Source organism: Primulina tabacum, chromosome 15 (assembly GCF_025594145.1).
Source record: "Primulina tabacum isolate GXHZ01 chromosome 15, ASM2559414v2, whole genome shotgun sequence".
Lineage (NCBI taxonomy): Eukaryota > Viridiplantae > Streptophyta > Magnoliopsida > Lamiales > Gesneriaceae > Primulina > Primulina tabacum.
In genome coordinates this window covers 25,554,440-25,575,291 of record NC_134564.1, presented here as the reverse complement: position 1 = coordinate 25,575,291, position 20,852 = coordinate 25,554,440, and the positions used below count along the sequence as shown (strand labels likewise).

At 33.8% G+C, this 20,852-nt stretch overlaps 2 protein-coding genes across 4 annotated transcripts; one reads left to right on the top strand and one right to left on the bottom strand.

Annotated features, from left to right (window-relative positions):
• Window positions 1-136: 136 nt before the first annotated feature.
• LOC142527605 (protein LAZY 1-like) lies at window positions 137-8,619 on the bottom strand. 2 transcript variants are annotated; one of them, XM_075632448.1, is made up of 5 exons: window positions 8,616-8,619; window positions 1,823-1,891; window positions 918-1,705; window positions 567-837; window positions 137-394 (listed from the first exon to the last, which is right to left on the bottom strand). In XM_075632448.1, exons 1-5 carry the CDS (start codon window positions 8,617-8,619, stop codon window positions 375-377), a joined length of 1,152 nt encoding a protein of 383 aa, XP_075488563.1. In that variant the 3' UTR covers window positions 137-374. The 2 variants fall into 2 exon arrangements, with proteins under 2 accessions (XP_075488563.1, XP_075488564.1); XM_075632449.1 differs by lacking the exon at window positions 8,616-8,619 and adding an exon at window positions 1,962-2,035 and having other exon boundaries at window positions 1,823-1,889.
• Window positions 8,620-13,918: 5,299 nt separating this feature from the next.
• LOC142527994 (uncharacterized) lies at window positions 13,919-18,950 on the top strand. 2 transcript variants are annotated; one of them, XR_012815579.1, is made up of 4 exons: window positions 13,919-14,120; window positions 14,609-17,308; window positions 17,394-17,460; window positions 17,552-18,950. XR_012815579.1 is itself a non-coding variant. In XM_075633024.1 (4 exons), exons 1-3 carry the CDS (start codon window positions 14,067-14,069, stop codon window positions 15,909-15,911), a joined length of 309 nt encoding a protein of 102 aa, XP_075489139.1. In that variant the 5' UTR covers window positions 13,920-14,066; the 3' UTR covers window positions 15,912-17,308; window positions 17,394-18,950. The 2 variants fall into 2 exon arrangements, 1 of the variants encoding a protein (XP_075489139.1); XM_075633024.1 differs by having other exon boundaries at window positions 13,920-14,120; window positions 14,609-14,711; window positions 15,760-17,308; window positions 17,394-18,950.
• Window positions 18,951-20,852: the final 1,902 nt, after the last annotated feature.

The following is a 20,852-nucleotide window of genomic DNA, read 5'->3' as shown; positions in this document are numbered from 1 at the left end:
ATATGAATCAAAGGTGATCGAAGATAAATCAAAAAATTTTGAAATCGTGCTTCGTGTTCGATACGAGATCCGGAGAAACCGAACACAATTATCAAAAAAAAAAAAAGGAAAAATAAGAACTTGTAATTGGTTTACAACAGGATACTGAAATACTTCACGATGCTCATAGAGAAGTCGTACATAAAACTCAAGTCATACAACAGCCAATCCGAGGCAGTGCCTCTCTTTTATTACTCAATCTTGCAAACTTGATATTATAAAATATATAATCACTCCAATATCCCAATCTTCATGGGAAGTTTTACAATGCAAATATATGCAATCTTACAATATTCCGGCATAAGTATGAGCAGGTTCTTGCATCTGTTTGAATCTTAGAGCTCCAACACCAAATCTACAAGGCCAAAGCAAAATCAAATGAGTAGAAAATGACGAGGGCGTGATTTTTCGGCTTTGCTTAGGGGCCTATGATAATGATCATCACGGTGTATTTGGAGATGTTTGTATATAAGAATAATAGCTTAGTAGGATACTCGTTTTTGTATAATGCGGGTAGAATTACTTACAATCGGCATCGGTTTTGACCCAAAGCTCGTTCCCAGTAATGTCGTCGTTGTTTTGCGTAGCCTGGCTCTTGAAGCTCCAAGTGCTTTCCTTTGATATGGCTCGTTGAGGATATATTCTGGTGTCTTCTGCAGCAGGCACCAGACCTCCACTATCAGATATTGTTGCCAAATTGGGGTTATTGACCTTTAACTCATTTTTGGTGGCTTTATGAGACCGGTGTGTAGATGTTGAGCTTTCAGGATGGACTTTTCTGTTGAATATATGTAGGATCTGGAAACATTGATAGAAAATTAACTTTTCTGTGGTAATTCGTTCAAGATGCTATCGTGCTTAAGGTTGATGAAACATACCTTATGCAGTTTCTTGTCAGCTGTTGCAGTATCCACTACTCCTCCAGTGGAGGGTGCGTTGCTCCTGGAGGATGCATGAAGCATTCTTTTCATCAGTATTTTCTTCATGAGATACACAGCTGATTTATCAGTTTCCTTGTCCAATCGCTTTTCGATCCTGTCTGATTTAGTTCCAGAGTTTTCCTCTACTATTTTAGACTTCTGAAAAAGCTCCCCAAGAGACGTCCTGTGTTCTTTCCTCACAGGTGGTGCTGCATCTGGTAGTCCAATTGCTGATCCGAAAAGATAGCTTTGCAGTGGACATATTATTCCTTCATTTCCTGATGTCTCTGTGTTTTCCATTGGCTTGCTGCTGAGTGTAGTAGCACTACAATGACTTATCCTTCCGACACTGACATGGCTGTTTCTTCCAGATGAGACGTTACAACTCGAATCTCTGCCTCCCAGTACCTTCTCCAACTCATCATTGATTAGCTTCAGCTCATTTTCAGTGACTTCAGTTTCTTTCTCTGCTATGTGATCCACAGATATTGAAAATGTTGGTGTTGCAGGGTCGGTTTCGAATTGTTCGGTGCCAAGAGTACCAATAGCAAGGAATCCATGGAAAAGCTCGGTGAGAGCAGCTGATGGTTCGTCTTCAAGGTCCTCTTCTTCCACCCTTGCAGCCTCTAGGCTGGTAAATGAGCTTCTGAGGTAGTTCTCTCTTTGGGCTTTGCCCAAGGACTTCCTGTAGTAGTTTCCTTTCTGGTAGCATTGTAGATCTTCTAGCGATGGCTGTCCTATAAGCCCTGCAATGCAATCCTTAATGCATTTGTCATGAACAATGGTATTGAAAAATCAAGACTATATATGTTGGTTGCTTGGAATAAAAACGAGATGCTCGAATGCTTATGCTAGTCACCCACCAATAGAAAAGTCCTTTGCTGTTTCGCTGCTGCTCTGCCGGAACTTCCGATGCATCCAACCTAGTAGCTGCAAACAACACAGAAGAGGATAAATTCGCAAAACAAGAAAACAAGATTTGGTTTCATTAAATTAGTTTACCTTCATTTTTTATTCTTACTATGAGAGTAGCCGGTGACTATCTTTAACAAGGTAGCTGCTAGAGTATTAAATAGAAAAGGGAAAATTAACCAATACGACGCTGTATATATTTTTTGGACGATTTCAATTGTTGAGAGTCTCATTGTTTTGTCATGACGTGTGACATTTGGTGATGTAAGTAACAACATCAGTTGCATGTTCAATGGATTTAGACTGTCAATTTGTGTTCACCCAATTATTATGATCAGTATCTTGTTGTACTTAATAGGAGATCATATCAGATGCTGGCAGCCATGCATATAAATAAGTTTGCAAAATCATCACCGTGATCATGAGTTTCGCGCGACATCATGCATCTGATTCAATGTTTGTGCAACATTTACCCTTGTATTGATTGATTCAATCGTTTTTGTCTGCATTCCTTCCAAAGCAACATGGTTCTCATTTCTGCTACAAGCATGTGCACTTTTCTTTTTCAAGTCTTGTCCATAACCTTTTGCGGTTTGTACCTTTGCATCTGTGAAGCCTCAAACATATAAACTTCCGAACTCGATCCATGCAAAATATTAGAGTCAACAACTACCCATTTTCTTTTCTTGTAGCCTACATTGGGGTCGAAATATTTTCCTACATTAACTGTTAATTGAGCTCGATATAATAAGTTTCCATCTGAAAATAGCTAGCTACATATATATACAGATATATATATATATATATATATATATAGATAGAGACACAGACATATATCTCTACACATGTATATATATTATTGGAAAATAAAATGTAAAATTGAACTAACATCAAGTTTTCAATATCACTATTTGGAGTGGAAGTTTGATTTTCATATATCTTGCGGCTCATTTACAAGTCTCCTCAATCTCGTGAGTTTATTTGATACTCGGTAGATTACTAAATGACAGGGCCGGACCTTTTATGAGGCCAAGGAGACCACCGCCTCAGGGCCCGGTCTTTTAGGAGGTCCAACATATATATTTTAAATTGATTACCTACTGAAATAAGTTTTTTTTTGGCCCAATATTAAATAAAAAAGAAGAGTAATTTGAATATTTTTTGTTTATAATTGATCAAACTTGGTCTTTTCTTCAAGTTAGGTTGAACAATTAAAACAATATCAAGAGACTTTGGGCCATTTGTTGAGTTCGGAGAAGTTAATGATTTAGTTTTTAACTAACTTGATGAAGTATTGTATAGAACTTCAACAATTTTTTAAGATGCTACGGCGTTTGGTAAAACTGAAGATTTATTCTAAAATGTTTATATTGTCTATAAGATTTTGTTAACCATCATGATAAAAGCTTATCGAAGTTAAAGTTAATAAATACTTATCTTCGATCAATAATGTCGCAAAATAGACAAAATGAGCTAGCTATATATGTTGTTGATTGATAAAGAAATAATCCGAGAACTGGATTATACAAATTTGATATATAATTTTTTCCTCTAAACTAGCTAGACGATTATTATTTATGTAAATATTTCAATTATTTATTGACTTGTTTTTTTATGTAATATTTCTTTTTGTGTATTTATGTATTATTTATTGCATTAATTATTTGCTAACTGAATTTTAGCCTTTTCTATAGTAAAAAAAGAATTCATTTTTAAATTTTCGATTAAAACTCCATCGATCAGGTACGGCTATGCAAAAAGATCAATCAAAATTCTCACCTTATACCTTTAGAGTCGTCATGCTCCAAAAAGAGCGAATTGTACAGAGAGAATGAGAGAAGTTAGCTAGTTACTGTGCGTTGTATATCACATGTTGTGTATTATCTATGGAGATGAATACCGAGCCTTTATTATACATAAGATAAACATATATGGTTCAAGTCCAATTCAAATATTGTAAGATCACATAAGTTTTGGATACTGACAATATTGAAAGCATTTCTGAACTAACATGTATATTGCAGCTCAATCAAGATCAAAGCCTGGTCAAGAATCAGATAAGAGAACAAGATCAGTGCCTTAGTATTCACCGGATCGAAAGGCAGACAATCAGAACAGAAGCATCAAAGATCAAGTCAAATCAGAGGAGATCATCATATCCGATCCGAACGAGCTTCAAGAGACTCAACATTTAAAAGTTGTTCAAGTACTTCAGGATTCACAAAAGATTCTAGGATCGATCCATTTAAACCATGCTCTCAATCCACGATGATGCTCCGAAAATTCACTTAAACACATAGAATGTTTTTGAGTGTGAATGTTTTTATATAAAAGTCAATTCTTTGTAAAATGTAGTTTGTACTAAAATCTGCTCCCTAATAAACCATCATGCTACTTGATCCATGCAAATTAAACCTTCATGTTGTGTGATCTGGACGTTCATTGAGCTTCTTAGATGTAATTCATCCATATGTGTTGGATGTTGCCTACTGATACCTTCCATGATTTTTTGAAGAAGAAGAGACGTGAAAAGATTTTACCTATAAACAATTATTGTGTCATTTAATATACATCACTTACTTTACTATCATTATAATTGCTTAATTCCTCATGTGATGACTTTATACCTAACAGTTACACGACTCATTTAATTTCCGCGAACACTTTAATGAAAACCCTAGCCACCTTCTCTCTAGACCACATTTCTTGTTATTTTGATCATAACGAATATTGTCCCGCGCTTACTTGTATCTGTATCTAACATATGCAGTTTAATTTCGAAGTTACAGATTTCTTTACTTTTCATTCTAATAAGAGCAGGATAGTTGCCAAAAGGGAAAAAGAAGATGAAGCAAGTTTACAACTTAAAGCTTCCACCTAATGACATAACCAGCAGGTGAATGGATTTTTATGTTTGGTTTTTCTATTTGTCATTTCCATTAATTAATTTATGAATGGAGTACTTTAGGGTTCAATCAAATTAGAGGTTACATCATTCACGTAGTGGAAAATCCTTGTGGCTTGCATTTCATGTGAACTGTGTCAATATGGAATATAATATACTCATAGCTTGTTGCTATTATTTTGGTTGACGAGAGCAATTATGGTATCGACAGCATACTTAGGGCCCCCCCTATTTGTGCTATTTGCTTTACAACGAGTGGTCTGGATTTCTCTTTTGACACAATTTGTTATTTTTCCTTAGCAATAATTGGTTAATTGATGGGTAAAATTTTCTTTTTAGAACTTTTTTTTTAAGTAAATAAAATATATTTTGATTTGATGTCTTCTTCGTCCATCAGTATTTTTTAAGACTGGAACAAGAATATGACAGAATTTAAAATTTTTCGATCCCGGAAACAATCGATGTTCTGTCTATTCATGCAAAATATCGATATTCACAATAAAAGGTAATCATCTTAGCATAAAAAGTAATATTTTTTCATGGATGACCCAAGTAAGAGATCTGTCTCACAAAATACGACCCGTGAGAGCGTCTAACACAAGTTTTTGCCCTATTTGATTTATTCAAACAGTATATTCATTATCTGAAAAAGGGGATCGAGAGATTTATTATGTATAGGTCATTTGAAGATCAAGAAAACAGCCGCTTGGAAAAATTCTTCAATTAGGTATTGTATAAAGTACCTAATTTGACCAAAATAAAAATCTTCTTTAATTAGAGTTCCAGTGAAAAAGATACTTAATATTTTATAAATACAAGACGTAAAATATTTCATATTTCTCAATGAATGATTTGTCCGACAAGTCTTGGGATTTTATTCTATTTATTTTGGTTCAAACAAATACTTAAAAAATATCAATAAATTAATATATAAAATTTAATATTGTACCAAAATAGGTGGTTAAATTATTCTCACAAAATATTTAAATTATAATCTAGAAAAATAAATCAAAATTATTTTCATGACCGGCATGAAGAAATCGTTATAACAATGCACATATCACTATTTAAATTTTCGAGACGTTACCGAAATAGAAACTCTCCAAAAAATAGAAACTTCACTTGATTTTCAAGTCAACTCAAAATTAGTTTATAATCACTAATATAATAGCGGACACTTAATCATGGTAAGTTCCAGGTCGTTGAATTCAACTTATTGAGTTTAACTATCACGTCCCAATGGATCATAATTAATATTTGTGTGACCCCGATAGTTCAAGTATAGGTTAGCCGCGAGATCACAACTCCATGTGAATTTAAAGTCAAACTCTTTTTGCTCTTTCTTGGGCACATGCAAAGTTCTCCCATCGATTAATTAAACTATTTTACTTATCGATGTATGAAGTCAATTTCGATTTCACCCACTGAATATTGATTAGCGTCTAACAACATCTCGTCTCAATCTCCTAGATGCAAAAAGACGATACATAAAAGAACCTCATGTTATAGTTAACGTACGATATAATCTTTTTGTTTATATGTTTCAAACGGATCTTGTGACATCTCTTCATCGAGACCCCATTATGAGTCCAACAACTATGCATACATTCCGAGTGTTGTAATTCTTCTGTATTTAACTAGAGAAATTCTTTTATCTACTTTCTTGGGATGAACTCAAGAATCACTGGGAAAAACCCCTTTTATAGCAGAAGAGCAACCCAACATTACTCTTTCCAGTTTTTGTATATATTTCCACAAAACAAATTTTGTATTGTCTTCACCAAATTCCCTGATCTTTCGTGGCTAATCGACTTAAATAGGCAACTCCATCTTAGATTGCCAATTGCCTATTTCAGATTCATAATTTTCATTCCTGCTGACAGTGAAGCTGCTGCCCCAAAAGTTTGGACAGCCTACGGCTCGTGGGCAGCCTTAGCCTGAAAATGTTTTGGACAACCCAGCCCACGGGCTCAAAAATTGTTTTGGCCTGATGACATTTTTGTTATTTTTAAATGATTTTTGGCTTAAATTGAATTTCGTAAAAATTTAACTAATTTACTTAAATTAAATTTTAGTAAAATATTGATATTTTCTTATAAAATAAATAATTAGAATGCTAAATATTTTTTTGACAATCTCATTTTCGAAATTCCTAAAATTTTCATGCATGCGACATTGCTGAAAAATACCCTTTTAAAAATGATCGTAATTAAATAACAAATAAAACACTACAGTTAAAAATAGCTAACTCATCCATCCCAATAATGTGCGTAAAAATAAACAAATAAAATTTCTAATAATCATCAACATGACAAAACCAGTGCATAAAAATGTTCATGTTCACTCTAAAATCATAAAAAGTGATGTGCGGAAAATACTGTCCTCGGGTCATGTGCGCATATCCAGCCCTACCTACTTAGAATTCGGCACCTCCAGTCTTCTCATCAACATGCTCACATGCATCAAACACGTCTAGTGAGTCTAAAGACTCAACACACATGTACCGTTTATATCAAATACATATACATAGCAAGCAACAGTGAAAAGTATTGTAATAACATACATTTCATGATCTTTAAAGCGTAAACGTAAACGTGTCGTGAAAGCATGCGTGTCAAAACAAGCTCATCATAGCATCATATACTTATACATTCACTTTTAATTTAATTCAGTTCATTAGTTGTGACTTTCGTATCAGCTCTATTTGATGGATCCATCTACGTATAACCGTGGTACCTGGCGACAGTTGGACATCAGCGACAGTATTACCCATCCACTGTGTCTAGGCCTCATCATCATCATATACATATATCGTCAGTGATAACCAACTCCCATCCTTCAAAAGTATCATCATTTCATCACTTATCAAAAACATACATATAAGTAATTTTTCCTTAAAACCAAGCGTGCAACCTATTTTTCATACTTTCATCAAAAATCATGATCGTGATACATAAACATTTAAAAAAACATGATAAATTTGTGCTCAGGGCGCTGCCAGGACCTAAAACTTAACCCGAAACTTAACCACATTTTCCCGACTTGAACCTACATGACCAGCCTCTAAACCACTTATTTCAGCCCTTTTATAATCCACCAAACCAGCTCAATCAAGACCATCATGCTAAAACTAAATTTTATTGCCCCCCGCACCAGCGCCTAGGCGCCAACCTAGCATGGTTCAGCCCTCCCACAGCCGAACCTAGTCTACCCTTCACCAAAATAGTTTGAAACCCTAGCCGCCTCACTACAACCCCTCGGCCTACAACATACACCACCAAGTCTCGACTCCAGCTTAGTGACACCATACTCCTCGACGTGTATAGCCTCTTAGGACCCTTGATCGGCAGCCCCTTGCATTATGGTAACAAAAACGTGAGTTGTGAAAAAAATGTATGCAAAAATCAAGACAACTGAATCCATAAACGTTTTAACATGCAAGGATTATGGAGCCTACATAAACAGTCACACATATCAGCAAGTATATAGCATGAATGATGCAAAAATAAGGATACATGGCGTGCCTTGATGTGTAGATGCTCAAAAACTCGAAGAAACGCGCATTGGGGAAGTATCGGAGGAGCAGGGAGGGAACTTGCTTGAGAAACAATGGAGGAAAATCAATGGGGGGCTGGTTGTTGCTGCAAAAGCATGAGGGAGAAGCTGCTGATGGGGAGGGAGGAGCGGTCACTAGAAGGAATAGGGTTAGGGTAGGATTTAAATAAATATAACATGCACCAATGGGCTTAATCTAAATTTTAAAATGATTAACAAGAGTTTTGAGTCCGTTAAGCATTAAAACAAACCCATCAAGCTTAAAAATGATCTCGAAAAATATTTCATTTTGATATGTTTTTGAAAATATTGTCAGAGCTCTAAAAAAATTCATCTGAATCGTTAAAAATTGTGTACGGGTACAAAAATAACCCGACGGGTAAAAATACCCAACCAAAGCCCATTTTCAAAAATCATACTTAAAAACACCTCATATTAAATAATTAAGAATAATTATTCAATAAAAATATTTTTCCTGATTATTCCCGATCTCCAATCCTCGTTCGAGCGCGAAGTGCAACTTAAAACTCTAATGCATGAAACTTTAAAATAAATCATGAAATAGACTCTAACCATGCAATAACCATGAATTAAAAACATAAAAAACTTGTAAGGAATCTTGCTTGAAAGATGTGAGTTTATATAATTGTAGCAGTGTAAGATTGTAAATTTGTATTTTATCAGAATTAAGTGTTGTGCTAAATGTTACAACATTTAAGACAACACGCAGCGTAATATTAAAGTTTGTAATACAAATTGACTTTAAATAAATACGATGGACGATACTAAATTTGTACAAATATAAATACTTGTGCGGTGCCTCAGAGCAAAAATTAATCACTTCGAAACAACTTTCAGTTTACAAAAATCAGTCACTAGTGATCTTAATGAAGTTCAATTTTCTCAACACGTTGAGAAAATAAATAGCTTTCTAAATCAATTAAGAACACTAAAACATAAATATGAAAGCAAAAACGAGATGCCAGAAACTTGGAGACACAAAACCCGATCTTCAGCCAATACTTGCACGTGTGTTGTTTGAAATGTCACCAACAATTACAGCAGCATATGCAACAACACTCTTCAAAACAACAACGTCCTTGCAGAATGTTTTTTTTCCTGAAATCCACTATGTGCAGAAGTACGTGAATGATTAATCCTCGAGCTCCCACAAAAATCACCTCACATAAATCACCTTCACGAAAAATCACCTCGACGAAAAACAATCTCAAGAAAAACTCTCTCCATGTAAAAAAAACTCCTCCACGAAAAACTCCAAGTGAAGAGTGAAAAACAAAATCGTCTTGAGAGCAAAAGAATTTAAGCACCAAAAAGAACGACTGCTCACGACCACTCGTAAATCACCTCCTTTGCATGATATGAATCTTTTTATTTATAGACTTCATGTCTCCTAGAGTTTATCTCCATAAAGAAACCTATTACACAAAAAAAGTATGAGTTTAATTAGGAACAAACTCTTTTTGAACAAAGATATCATATCACAAAAATCTTAGCATAAATATCTTATTAATTTTCACAATATCTAGAAAGGCAAAACAATATTTAAATATTCCAAAATCATATCAATAAGAAAATAAATGTAAGGAAGATATCATTTTCAGGAATAAATTATATCTTGAAATTCAAGATTATTTTTCCTTTCAAGTAGAAATCAAATAGATATCTAGTGCCATATGTTTTGAGATAGGTTCATTCGATTGGTGGATCAATTAGATTACCGGTTCATGGTAACGATAAAGTCTACAGTTGCGGTCGATGGGACAAGTCAGACAAACCACCCACGGCCGAAGCCGTAAGGTACATTCTTTTCGTGCATTAAAATTATTAAATGAATAGACAACACATTGATTGTCTCTGGTATCGAAACTTTAAATCCGCTACGTTCTCGATCGGTTCTCCGAAGAACTTCGACAGTAGATGCAATGATAATTACGATGATTTTGAAATTAATCTAAGATGAGTGTTATTCCAAACCTTTTCTTCAAATCCATTCCTAAATCAAATCCTTCTTTGCAAATCAAATCTTCTTATTCATGCTCAGATTCAATAATAGGAGAATATTTTTTACCATTGGACTAATCTCTCTGAATACTGCTGGGTAATTAAATAATAGAAAACAATTGAAAACATACAAAATTGACATTTAAGAGAATTTAAAGCAATCAATCAAAAGGCCTTCGCTGAAACAGTCCACTAAACTGATTCAAAACACATTCTGCTCAAAACCCGAACTTACAGTGAAGACTAGCCAAATTCCTGATATTTGTCGTAATTTAATTTTAATGACGGAAAATTTCCCGTCATATACTTTCATTACTGCCCTCCTAGGTAAAAGTAATTAATGACGGTAATGAGATCCGTCATTATTGTTATAACATACTTAGTGATGATATTATACCGTCATTAAAATGAATATAAATGACGAAATATTTCGTCATTATACTTACATTTGCCTCTCAGTAAATAATATTTTAATGACAACACATCTCCTTATTATATCTCCTCATAAATCAATTTTCTTGTAATGTTATCCAATAATCACATTACTTTACGGTTCATGGAAATTAAAAAAACGTATTTGACTTTGATACCAATTATAAGATATGTTTGTATCCTCGAAAAGAAAAGACCATATGTTTGTTCTTTTAGGATGAATTTATCATGATATCACTTCGTATGAAATTGACATATAATTTTAAATATTTAAATTGTGACATTAATAATGAATGTTTGTTATTTTAATTGGTGGTGAGCGTTACAAGTCCTCCCCAAAAGTTGTTGAGGTTAACGGCTCAAGGAACATTTTGAAGTATCTATCATATTTAATGTCAAATCTGTTTCATTCATTAATTTTTCTTTTCCGTTATTCTTTTTATGGCATCAAAAATATCTTCAAAAAAAAAAATGCAAATATTACTTTTACAAAATTGTTAAACATAACATAAAACATCGTATTAGGATAAGATATAGTACCAGAGAAAATGTTCAAAATGTCACGTCCCAAACCCGAGCGATTGATAACGACGTCGTTAATAAATTGTATATTCTAAACCAACAAGCCTTAGTAATACAAATTCTAAAACCACTTGATCCATTTCATAAAAACTAAAAATATATATTTTCTTCACGATCAATAATATGTTATTCTAATACGATGGTAGTGGAATAAAACTAAGGCTAAATAACATCGGCAACAATGCATTTCTTTAAGCGACTTTAGAACTAGGTTTGTTCTTCTTCCTCAATATGTTCTCCACTCTCATATGAGAGAAGTGAGCGGTGAGTGACGGAAATCACTCAATAAGCGAGGAAATAATTTTTCAAACATACAATATATAGTGACATATATATGAAGTATTACCTAGGTTTTTTGAAACATACAGGTAACGAAACTATGCATTGAACATATTACAATTCATTAGTAACTAGTATCAGTCTCATATATTTTAGTCTTGAAAGGAGTGAGGAAAGAACTGAGAATAACATGAATTATGTATGTTCGAAATATAAAATCTTACTATTAGTTCATAATTTTTCAATGCTTCATCTGCATACTGAAAGAAAAAATAATTTTTGGTTTCCAAGATATAATTTATTCCTTAAAATAATATTTTCCTTAAATCATCTTTTCTTTATTGATATGATTGTGCAAAATAATTAATTATAGGTTTTGCCTTTCTAGATATGTGATAATTATTATAAAGATTTTATGATATGGTATCATTATTTAAAAAGAGTTTATTTATAATAAAACTCTTGTTTCTATATCTTGTAGAATTCTTTTTTGGAGATAAATCCTAGGAGAGAATGAGGCTATAAATAAGATAAATCAACTGATGAAAAAGACTTTTGGTGGCTTCACACCTTTGCAATTTTGCACCCGTGAACTTCAGAGGAAAAAAATTCACAAAAACATTGTTGTTTTGAAGAGTACTGTTTTACGTGTTGCCGTGATTGTTGGAGACATCTGAAAAAAACACGCGTGGAAGTGTTGACTGAAGATCGTGTTTTCATTGCTCTAGTTTTTGGCACCGTGTTTTGCTTTTTTGAATACGTTTTAGTTTGGTTATTTGCTTTAGAAAACAATTTGTTTTATCAACATGTTGAGAAAATTAATTTTCGTTAAAATCTTAGTGTTGTTTTTTTGTAAACTCAAGTTAGTTTTCTAGTGATTATTTAGTCCTAAGACATCGTGCAAGTATTTATACTTGTGCACAGTTATTTCTGAGTTATTTTGGTTTAAGTTATTTATTTATGTGTGATATTATTCCACTTAAACTATAATCCCCTACAATTGGTATCAGAGCTTACTCTTGATATATGAAGTGCTGATTCTATTTATTTTGTTTAATAGTTCGCTTGACTAAGGACGCGTCACTTGCAAACGTAGCACTTCGACCACCTATTTTGGATGGATCCAACTATAGTCTATGGAAGGTCAAGATCAGAATATACTTTAAATCCATAGGTGAAAGAGCGTGACAACGTGTTTGAAACGACTAGTGCTACTAAAATACTACAAAAAATTTTTTGCAAGCTAATTTTGAAAATGCTTATAATACACATGCTGCATGCGAATGGAAACAGTCCACCATGCATATTAAAATGTTATTCAATCATTGAATAAAAATCATTGCAGTTAAATAAATCCTAAATATCATCAAATTCCTAGACTACTGTTTGAAAAGAACTCAAACGCAACAATCAAAGCCTGTCGTATCATCAACATATAAAAAGATATAAAATGTATAAAAAACAATGTTCATCCATGACTCATAAACATATAGTGCGGAAATATGCAAGGTCCTCAGGTCATCGTGCGTACTCCTAGCTCTGCCTACTCAGTCTTCGGCGCCTCCAGTCTCAAACTCATTGTGCTCACCTACATCATTCACTACCTAGTGAGTCTAAAGACTCAACACACCTGAATTGTTATAACAAGTACATATACATAACATGCAACAGTGAAAAGTAATGTAATTAACATATATTTCAAGATCTTAAAAACATGAACTTAAACATAGCATGAAAAGCATAACGTGTCCATAAAATATCTCATCATATTAATATATACGTGTTTATTTCTTTAATTGAATTCAGATCATTAGTTGTGACTTTCGTATCAGCTCTAATCGATGGATCCATCTACATATAACCGCAGTACCCCGCGGCGGAGACATCAGCAACAATACCACTCATCCACTGAGCCTTGGCCTTACGTGTTCGTGTTGGTGTTCGTGTTCGTATTAGTCACAAACAACTCTCATCCTTCAAAACATATCATCATATTCGTCACTTATAAAAATCAAGCATATACGTAAATTTTTTTAAAATCAAGTAGGGCTGATCAAAATTTTCCAAAAACTGCCCGAACCAACCATACCGCACCGCACCACAGCGTTGTATCTCATTTTTTATAAATAACCGCAATTAAAAAAAAAAGGAAACCGCCCTGCCCCCACGGGGCGGTTATAATTTTGGACCAAAATTGCATTGCACTGCATCGTCCCTTTATTTACAATTTTATTTACCTAGGGTTATTATTTATTAACAAACACAAGGTATTCTTATTCACTAGATTTCTCATTTGTGCCGCCGCCTTCCCTCTTCCAAGTTCCAACTCTTCTGCAGGAAAAAATTTCTCCTCTTTCTGTCTTGTTTATCTATTTACTACTTCTCTGTATACAAATATTATTCCACATGATTGTGTAACCATGAGCAAGAATGAAACTTCAAGCACCCTAGAAGATGAGAATATGTCAAATATGGTAAATTTTAGTTTATATTTCTACTTCTAGTTTTTTCATTTAATTCTTTATTTTAAACTTGATTTTGGAAATGTGATTTTGTTTTTTAATTATCGTTTCAGATTTTTTAGCAATCTTCATCCTTAACTCATTTCGTTTTAAGCTAGGTTTTTTATTTATGATGTAAATATCAAATTAGTTTTAAATTCATATCCAATAAAATTACCGTGTGTATATTATGAATGAGAGCAAATGGAATTCTCACACAAATTGTGGCATTCACTTGTAATTTAGTCTAGATTCAAGTTGTATTACAACAGAGAAATAAGAAGAAATTAGAATAGTCAAGAATTTCAATGTGAAATGTATTTATGGGCCTCTTGCGTGAGGAATAAGTTGCAAATATTTTATAGCAATTTTTCTACTGAAATTAAAAATATTTTAAACAGTAATTTGCACACAAAAATTAAAGATTAAATTTAATTGAATTTGTATATTTTTTTTAACAGGAGGATGCGAGAACTTCGAATGAAGTTTCAACTTTGCAAATTCAAGCCCAAACAATGGCTCTAAATAAGGAGCAAGAGCAAGCTTCAAATATTGATCAATCAGGTGATGTCCTCCACATATCAATTCATGTGTCACAGAAGAAGTAGATAAAAACTTTCACAAAAAACCACCTAAAAAAAAGGAAAGCACAAGCAGTTGGTATCGTTACCAAAGAGGGTTCAAATATTAGCTCTGAAATATGGGGTCATTTCACGAGATTAAAAGATAGTAATCCACCGAGATCCGCATGTAATTATTGTAGTAAAAGTTATGCTGCTCATCCAAAATTAAATGGAACAACTAGTATGTGGGCACATTTAGAGTCTTCATGCAAGAAGTATCCATATAAATTGGATAAGTCGCAAAAGACTTTGCAAGATTATAAGAATCTGAGTGGAAGTTTTATAAATAAAGGAAAGACCTTGAATGTTCAAGAAATTAGGACAAGTCTTGTAAAAATGATAATCATTGATGAGTTACCTTTTAGAATTGTAGAGGGTGAAGGATTTAAATTGTTTTGTGAAGCTATGGAACCAAGATTTGAAGTATCATCTAGGCATACTATTGCAAGAGATTGCATGAAACTTTATCTTGATGAGAAAAAAAAATGAAAAGGATTTTGAAAACCCAAAGAGTATGCTTGACTACTGATACATGGACATCAATACAAAATTTGAATTACATGTGTCTCACTGCCCATTGGATATCAAGTGATTGGAAATTGGAAAAGAGAATAATAAACTTTTGCATCGTTGAGAATCATAAAGGAGAAACAATTGCGAAACAAATTGAAGAATGCTTGATTCATTGGGGTATTGATAAAGTTTTCACGATTACCGTAGACAATGCTACCTCTAATGATAGAGCAATCAATCACTTGAAAAGGAAATGCAAGTGGAAAGATAGTATCTTGAATAATGATTACATGCATGTAAGGTGTTGTGCTCATATTGTTAATTGATTGTCAAAGAGGGATTGGAATAGCAAAATGAGGCAATTATGAGAATTAGAAATGCTGTTAAGTATGTCAGATCTTCTCCGGCAAGGCTAAATGCTTTCAAGAAGTTTGTGGAAAAAGAAAAAATTGTTTCTAAAAACCTTGTTTGTTTAGATGTTGAAACACGGTGGAATTCAGCTTATATGATGCTTGAAGCTGCTGAGAAATTTGAAAAGGCTTTTGAAAGGTTTGGGGATGAAGATCGAAAATACATGAACTACTTTGATTGTTATGAATTGAATCAAGATGAGAATACGGATGGGTAAAAAGGAAAAGGGAAGGTAATTGGTCCTCCATTGGAGATTGACAGGATTGTTGCAAGAAACTTTGTTAAGTTTCTGAAAATTTTTTTTAATGTGACTTTAAAGTTTTCTGGTTCATCATATGTCACTTCAAATATTTTTTTCCGTGAGCTTGCGATTATGCATGTTGGTTTGTCCAATATGACTAATAAGGGAGATTATCATATGATTTCTATGACAATTCGAATGAAAGAAAAGCTTAACAAGTATTGGGGAAGTATTGATAAGGTCAATTGGTTGTTGTTAGGGATGTAATCGAGTCGAGCCGAGCCGAACTCTTGAATGTTTGAGCTTGATTCATTTATAATCGAGCCGAGCTTTATTTAAAGAATATATGCATGGCTCACGAGCTTATTCAAGCCTTTATCGAGCCTAAACAAGCTTAATAAATATGAATTATACATTTAAATTTTCATTAAATTAATTAAAAACTAAATATATTATTCTTATTAAAATTTGTAAATTTATTATAATAAATAAATTTAATAGATTTTTCTATATATTTCATAAATAATATGCAAAATCAATAAATCAAATATCAAAACTATTATTTTTTATCTAAAAGATTATTCATTAACTTACAAACGAACATATTCACGAGCTAACGAGTCGAATACTGTAAAGCTTGAGTTTGGTTTATTTATCTTAACGAGCCTCATTAAACGAGCTCAAACGAGCTTTTATCGAATCGAGCTTCGAATAGCTCACAAACGGTTTGGTTCGTTTACATCCCTAGTTGTTGTTTGTTGCTATTGTTTTGGATCCAAGATACAAGTTAAAGTATGTTAATTTTGTCCTCTCAACAATTTATGAGAAAGATGGCTGTTTTGATGTGAAAGTGGCGGATAAGGTAGAAGAAATGTTAAATTTGTTATACAAGCAGTATGCAAGCTCAAATTCTCAACAAAGTGGCAAAGATGAAAATACTCAATGCTGTAACTATGTGCTAGAAAATGAAGATTATGACATAAGTGAGCTACTGGAATCTCAATTTGCTAAGCATTTGGAAGAAGAGCAATGTGTTGAGAGTAAATCTGAATTATCAAGATATCTATTTGATGGGTGTGAAAAGTCGAGCAATGATTTTGATATTTTGAATTGGTGGAAAGTGAATACTCCAAAATATCCTATTCTTTCTAATATTGCAAGAGATGTGCTAGCTAGTACCAGTGTCTACCATTGCTTCCGAATCTACCTTTAGTACAAGTGGTCGTGTGATTGATCCATTTAAGAGTTCTTTATCTCCAAAAATGGTAGAGACTCTTATATGCAGTAAAGATTGGTTACGTGGTACAACTTCTTAGTTGATCTTCGCACAACAATAGAGGATGATGTCGAATTATTCGAAAAACTACAAAAAGGTGAGTACTTTCTATTATTATTTATTATTAGTTATTGTTTCAAGTGCTTGTTAGTTTTATTATCAATGTTTTATTTATTTCTCAGAATTGGAGGGAATGAGTCGTAAAATAGAAGATGATGATGATTAATTTTGAAGAAGTATTTTCAAAAGGTTAATTTTAATAAGCATTATTGTTTTAATTTTCTTATGCTTATATTTTATTTCTTTAACAGTTGGATACTCTAATTCTTTTCTCCTGCAGCTGGATGAGTTTTAAACCATCACTCACATATACACAAAGAATAGAGTGTATTGAATAGCTGAATTAGTCCTGCACAAAGACATTAAATTTGTGTATGTAGTCTTTACACATAGATGTTAAACAAATGTTGGCTGGAAGGTGCTGTCTTCTGTTTAGGCTAGGAGTTCAGTTAGGCATTAGCGTAATTCCTAAGTTGAGTGGGTTTGTACAAGGTGTTGTATAAATCAAATTCTTCTAGTGGATCCTACCCGAGGTCGTAGAAAGGGTGACGTAGGAGCAGTTGAAGTCTTCGAACATCCATAAACATACTTTGTATAGTTAATTGTTTAACTATTGTTTTCAAATTGATTTGATCAGTTTGAGCTGATATCAGTTAAGTTCTCACCATAACTGAACTGATACAAGCAAGAACAGATCCCCTCATTTAAGTTATTCAGTTCATGCATGGTAAAAGGCTTTAAAATTAATCTGCTTTCTTAACGAATGATTATTTCGAGTATTTTTCGCTTGGTTTAAAACCAAACTCGATCTAATTCATCGGTGTTTACATTCTTAGAACACAAGCTATTGCAGCTCATTGAGAATATTGTGTTTGAAGCACCGTCGTAGGTGTCAGAACCGATCCACCAATTCATATCAGAGCTAGTTGTTCTAAGATAAACATTTGAAAATTGATATTTTAAATTTATTTCAAAATGTTGTTTAACAATATCCTCTTAAAAATTTTATATGAGTTTACCGTGAGAAGAGAGAAGATTTTTGGATCTGCAACTAACATTGTAGCCACTTCTCTCGACTTCGTATTTTGTTGTTTTAGCAAATTGCAGGGCTTTGAGTCCAAACTGACGGCAAAATAGCTAAATTGATCAGTGGAAAAGATTTCAGTTGTCAGCCTATCAGTTCAGCTGATCAACAGACGAAACCCAACCACGCTGAAATGTTGTATGATTAGGAGCTTAATCATCAGCAGTATACCACCGCTTCATTACCATATCAAATCAAAGTAGATGATCAATGCGGTTGAACATAAGTTGAGTCCAGTTTGAGTAAGCTAGACCAGTTAACCAGCACGGAGATCAAGTTCAAGCAAATTAGCTGCTCTTCTGGCAAATAAACTCAATATCGATGCAGCATTTCAAAGCATTCAAGACAACCAATTATTGGTATATTCAGGTCTATTATGTATAAACTGACTGATATTTGATGTTGTTTAAATTTTTTTTATTGTAGTAGCATTTCCCTTACACATGTTGGTATTCTTAAATGTATGATACAAGGGACACGTATTTAATAAAATAAACATCATGTTTATCCAATTAGTTTCTATGTAACTGAACTGTTATCTTAAGATTTGTTGCCTAAACTGCTTGAATGTTAAAATATGCTAAAACTTCATTAAATCGCGTAAATGATTATATTTTTAACCGGGGGGGTTTAATTCATTTCTTGAGAGAGAGCTTTTGTGAGGCCCGGGGCCGAAGAGGGCGGGGGGTGATCGCCGGTGCCATGAGGTTGCACGGACAATGAGCGGCTCCTGGCAGGCTTCTAGGTGGAGGGAACATGAATGAACCGATCCCACACCGGAATGAGAGGGATTCCGAGATTGTTCAATGTAATGGACTGTAAAGTTGAAGAGGGCTTAAAAGATTTGATTTGTACTACTCATATCACAAAGGTGCATCTTCTTTTCGGTAGCTCATCACATAAGAACTCCAAAGTTAAGCGTGCTTGACTTTGGGGCAATTTTGGGATGGGTGACCTCCTGGGAAGTTTTCCAGGGTGCGTGTGAGTGAGGACATAAGCACGCTGGAAAGACTCGTCTTGATACAGTGAGGACAGTCGTCGAATTTGCGACGTTACAGCTTTCTTATCCGTTGAACTGAAAAATGTTTAAACTCGCTTTTTTTTAATTCAATTCTTGAGGGGGAGCTTTCTTATCCCTCGAACTGAAAAATTGTTTTTAAACTCGTTTTTAATTCAGTTCTTGAGGTGGAGTTTCCATTAATTATCCTTCGAACTGAAATTTTTTTCACTTAAATGTTTTTTATTCTCACAAAGAGGGGGAGAACTAGTATTAAATTTTTTTTTAATCTTTAAAAAATATAATCCCTTTAAATTATTCAAGTTTTATGATCATCAAAAAGGGGGAGATTGTTGGAACATTTCATGTACGCAATCTTGATTTTGATGTTAACAAAACTTGTTATTTTGTTTATAATGAATTTACCTAAGTGCACGGAAAGCTATTGAGCCTAAACTGAAGCTATCGAGATGCAAACTGAAAGCGGCAACTGATTGCCCAAACTGAACCAGTTCAACTGATATATCAAAGACCAGTTCAACTGATTCTTCAGCTGATAGGTAGTTTAGAAAAAGACCTTCAGAAGCCCGGCCAGCTGATGAAGAGCTCAACTAACGAAGAGCCCAGGCTAATCAGTTCAACTCAAGTAGTGAGATTCAGTTCAGCTGAAGAGCCAACTGATTTCACCAAACCATGTTCAACTGACAGATCAGGACATCAGTTAGGAGTCGACCAGTTTGCAGAACACGACAAACTTATCTAAGTGGAATCTAGATGTTCGCATTAAGGAAAGCAATTGTCCAGTCAAGGACAATAATGAACATTGAAGCAGAGATTAAAGACAAGACGTTCCAGAATGGCTGTCAAAAAGGATAAGACACAAATATCGAGGAACATATTCAAACTGCAACGAACATATTTGATGATTCTTGAAGAACGGTCACGAAGCCTCTATAAATACAAGATCAAGACCATCAACAAATAAGGAAGTGTGTATGAAAATCAAGACAAAATAAGGACACGCTCAACGCAATCTGCCCAGATTTTAGGGAACACTTCAACATGTTATCAGCTTAGATTAAAAGCACATTCTCTCAGTGTGTGAGAACACATTCGTATTATATTCATAGATCAGTTCTCACACACGAACACACTATCACTCACATATACACAAAGAATAGAGTGTATTGAACAGCTGATTTAGTCTTGCACAAAGACATTAAACTTGTGTATGTAGTCTTTACACATAGACGTTAAACAAGTGTTGGCTGGAAGGTGCTGCCTTCGGTCTAGGCTAAGAGTTCAGTTAGGCATTAGCGTAATTCATAAGCTGAGTGGGTTTGTACAAAGTGTTGTATAATCAAAGTCTTCTAGTAGATCATACCCGAGGTGGTAGAAAGGATGACGTACGAGCAGTTGAAGTCTCCGAACATCCATAAACATACTTTGTGTACTTAACTGTTTAACAATTGTTTTCAAATTGATTTGATCAGTTAGAGC

Excerpts from the sequence above, each read along its gene's own strand:
- LOC142527605 (XM_075632448.1), bottom strand. Across the intron at positions 1,706-1,822 it reads AGCAAAGGACTTTTCTATTG|GGCTTATAGGACAGCCATCG; the intron begins GTGGGTGACTAG and ends ATTGCATTGCAG. Across the intron at positions 395-566 it reads GGTCAAAACCGATGCCGATT|ATTTGGTGTTGGAGCTCTAA; the intron begins GTAAGTAATTCT and ends TTGGCCTTGTAG.
- LOC142527994 (XM_075633024.1), top strand. The coding sequence starts at position 14,067 with ATGAGCAAGAATGAAACTTCAAGCACCCTAGAAGATGAGAATATGTCA. Across the intron at positions 14,121-14,608 it reads ATGAGAATATGTCAAATATG|GAGGATGCGAGAACTTCGAA; the intron begins GTAAATTTTAGT and ends TTTTTTTAACAG. Across the intron at positions 14,712-15,759 it reads TTCAAATATTGATCAATCAG|ATGTTGAAACACGGTGGAAT; the intron begins GTGATGTCCTCC and ends TTGTTTGTTTAG.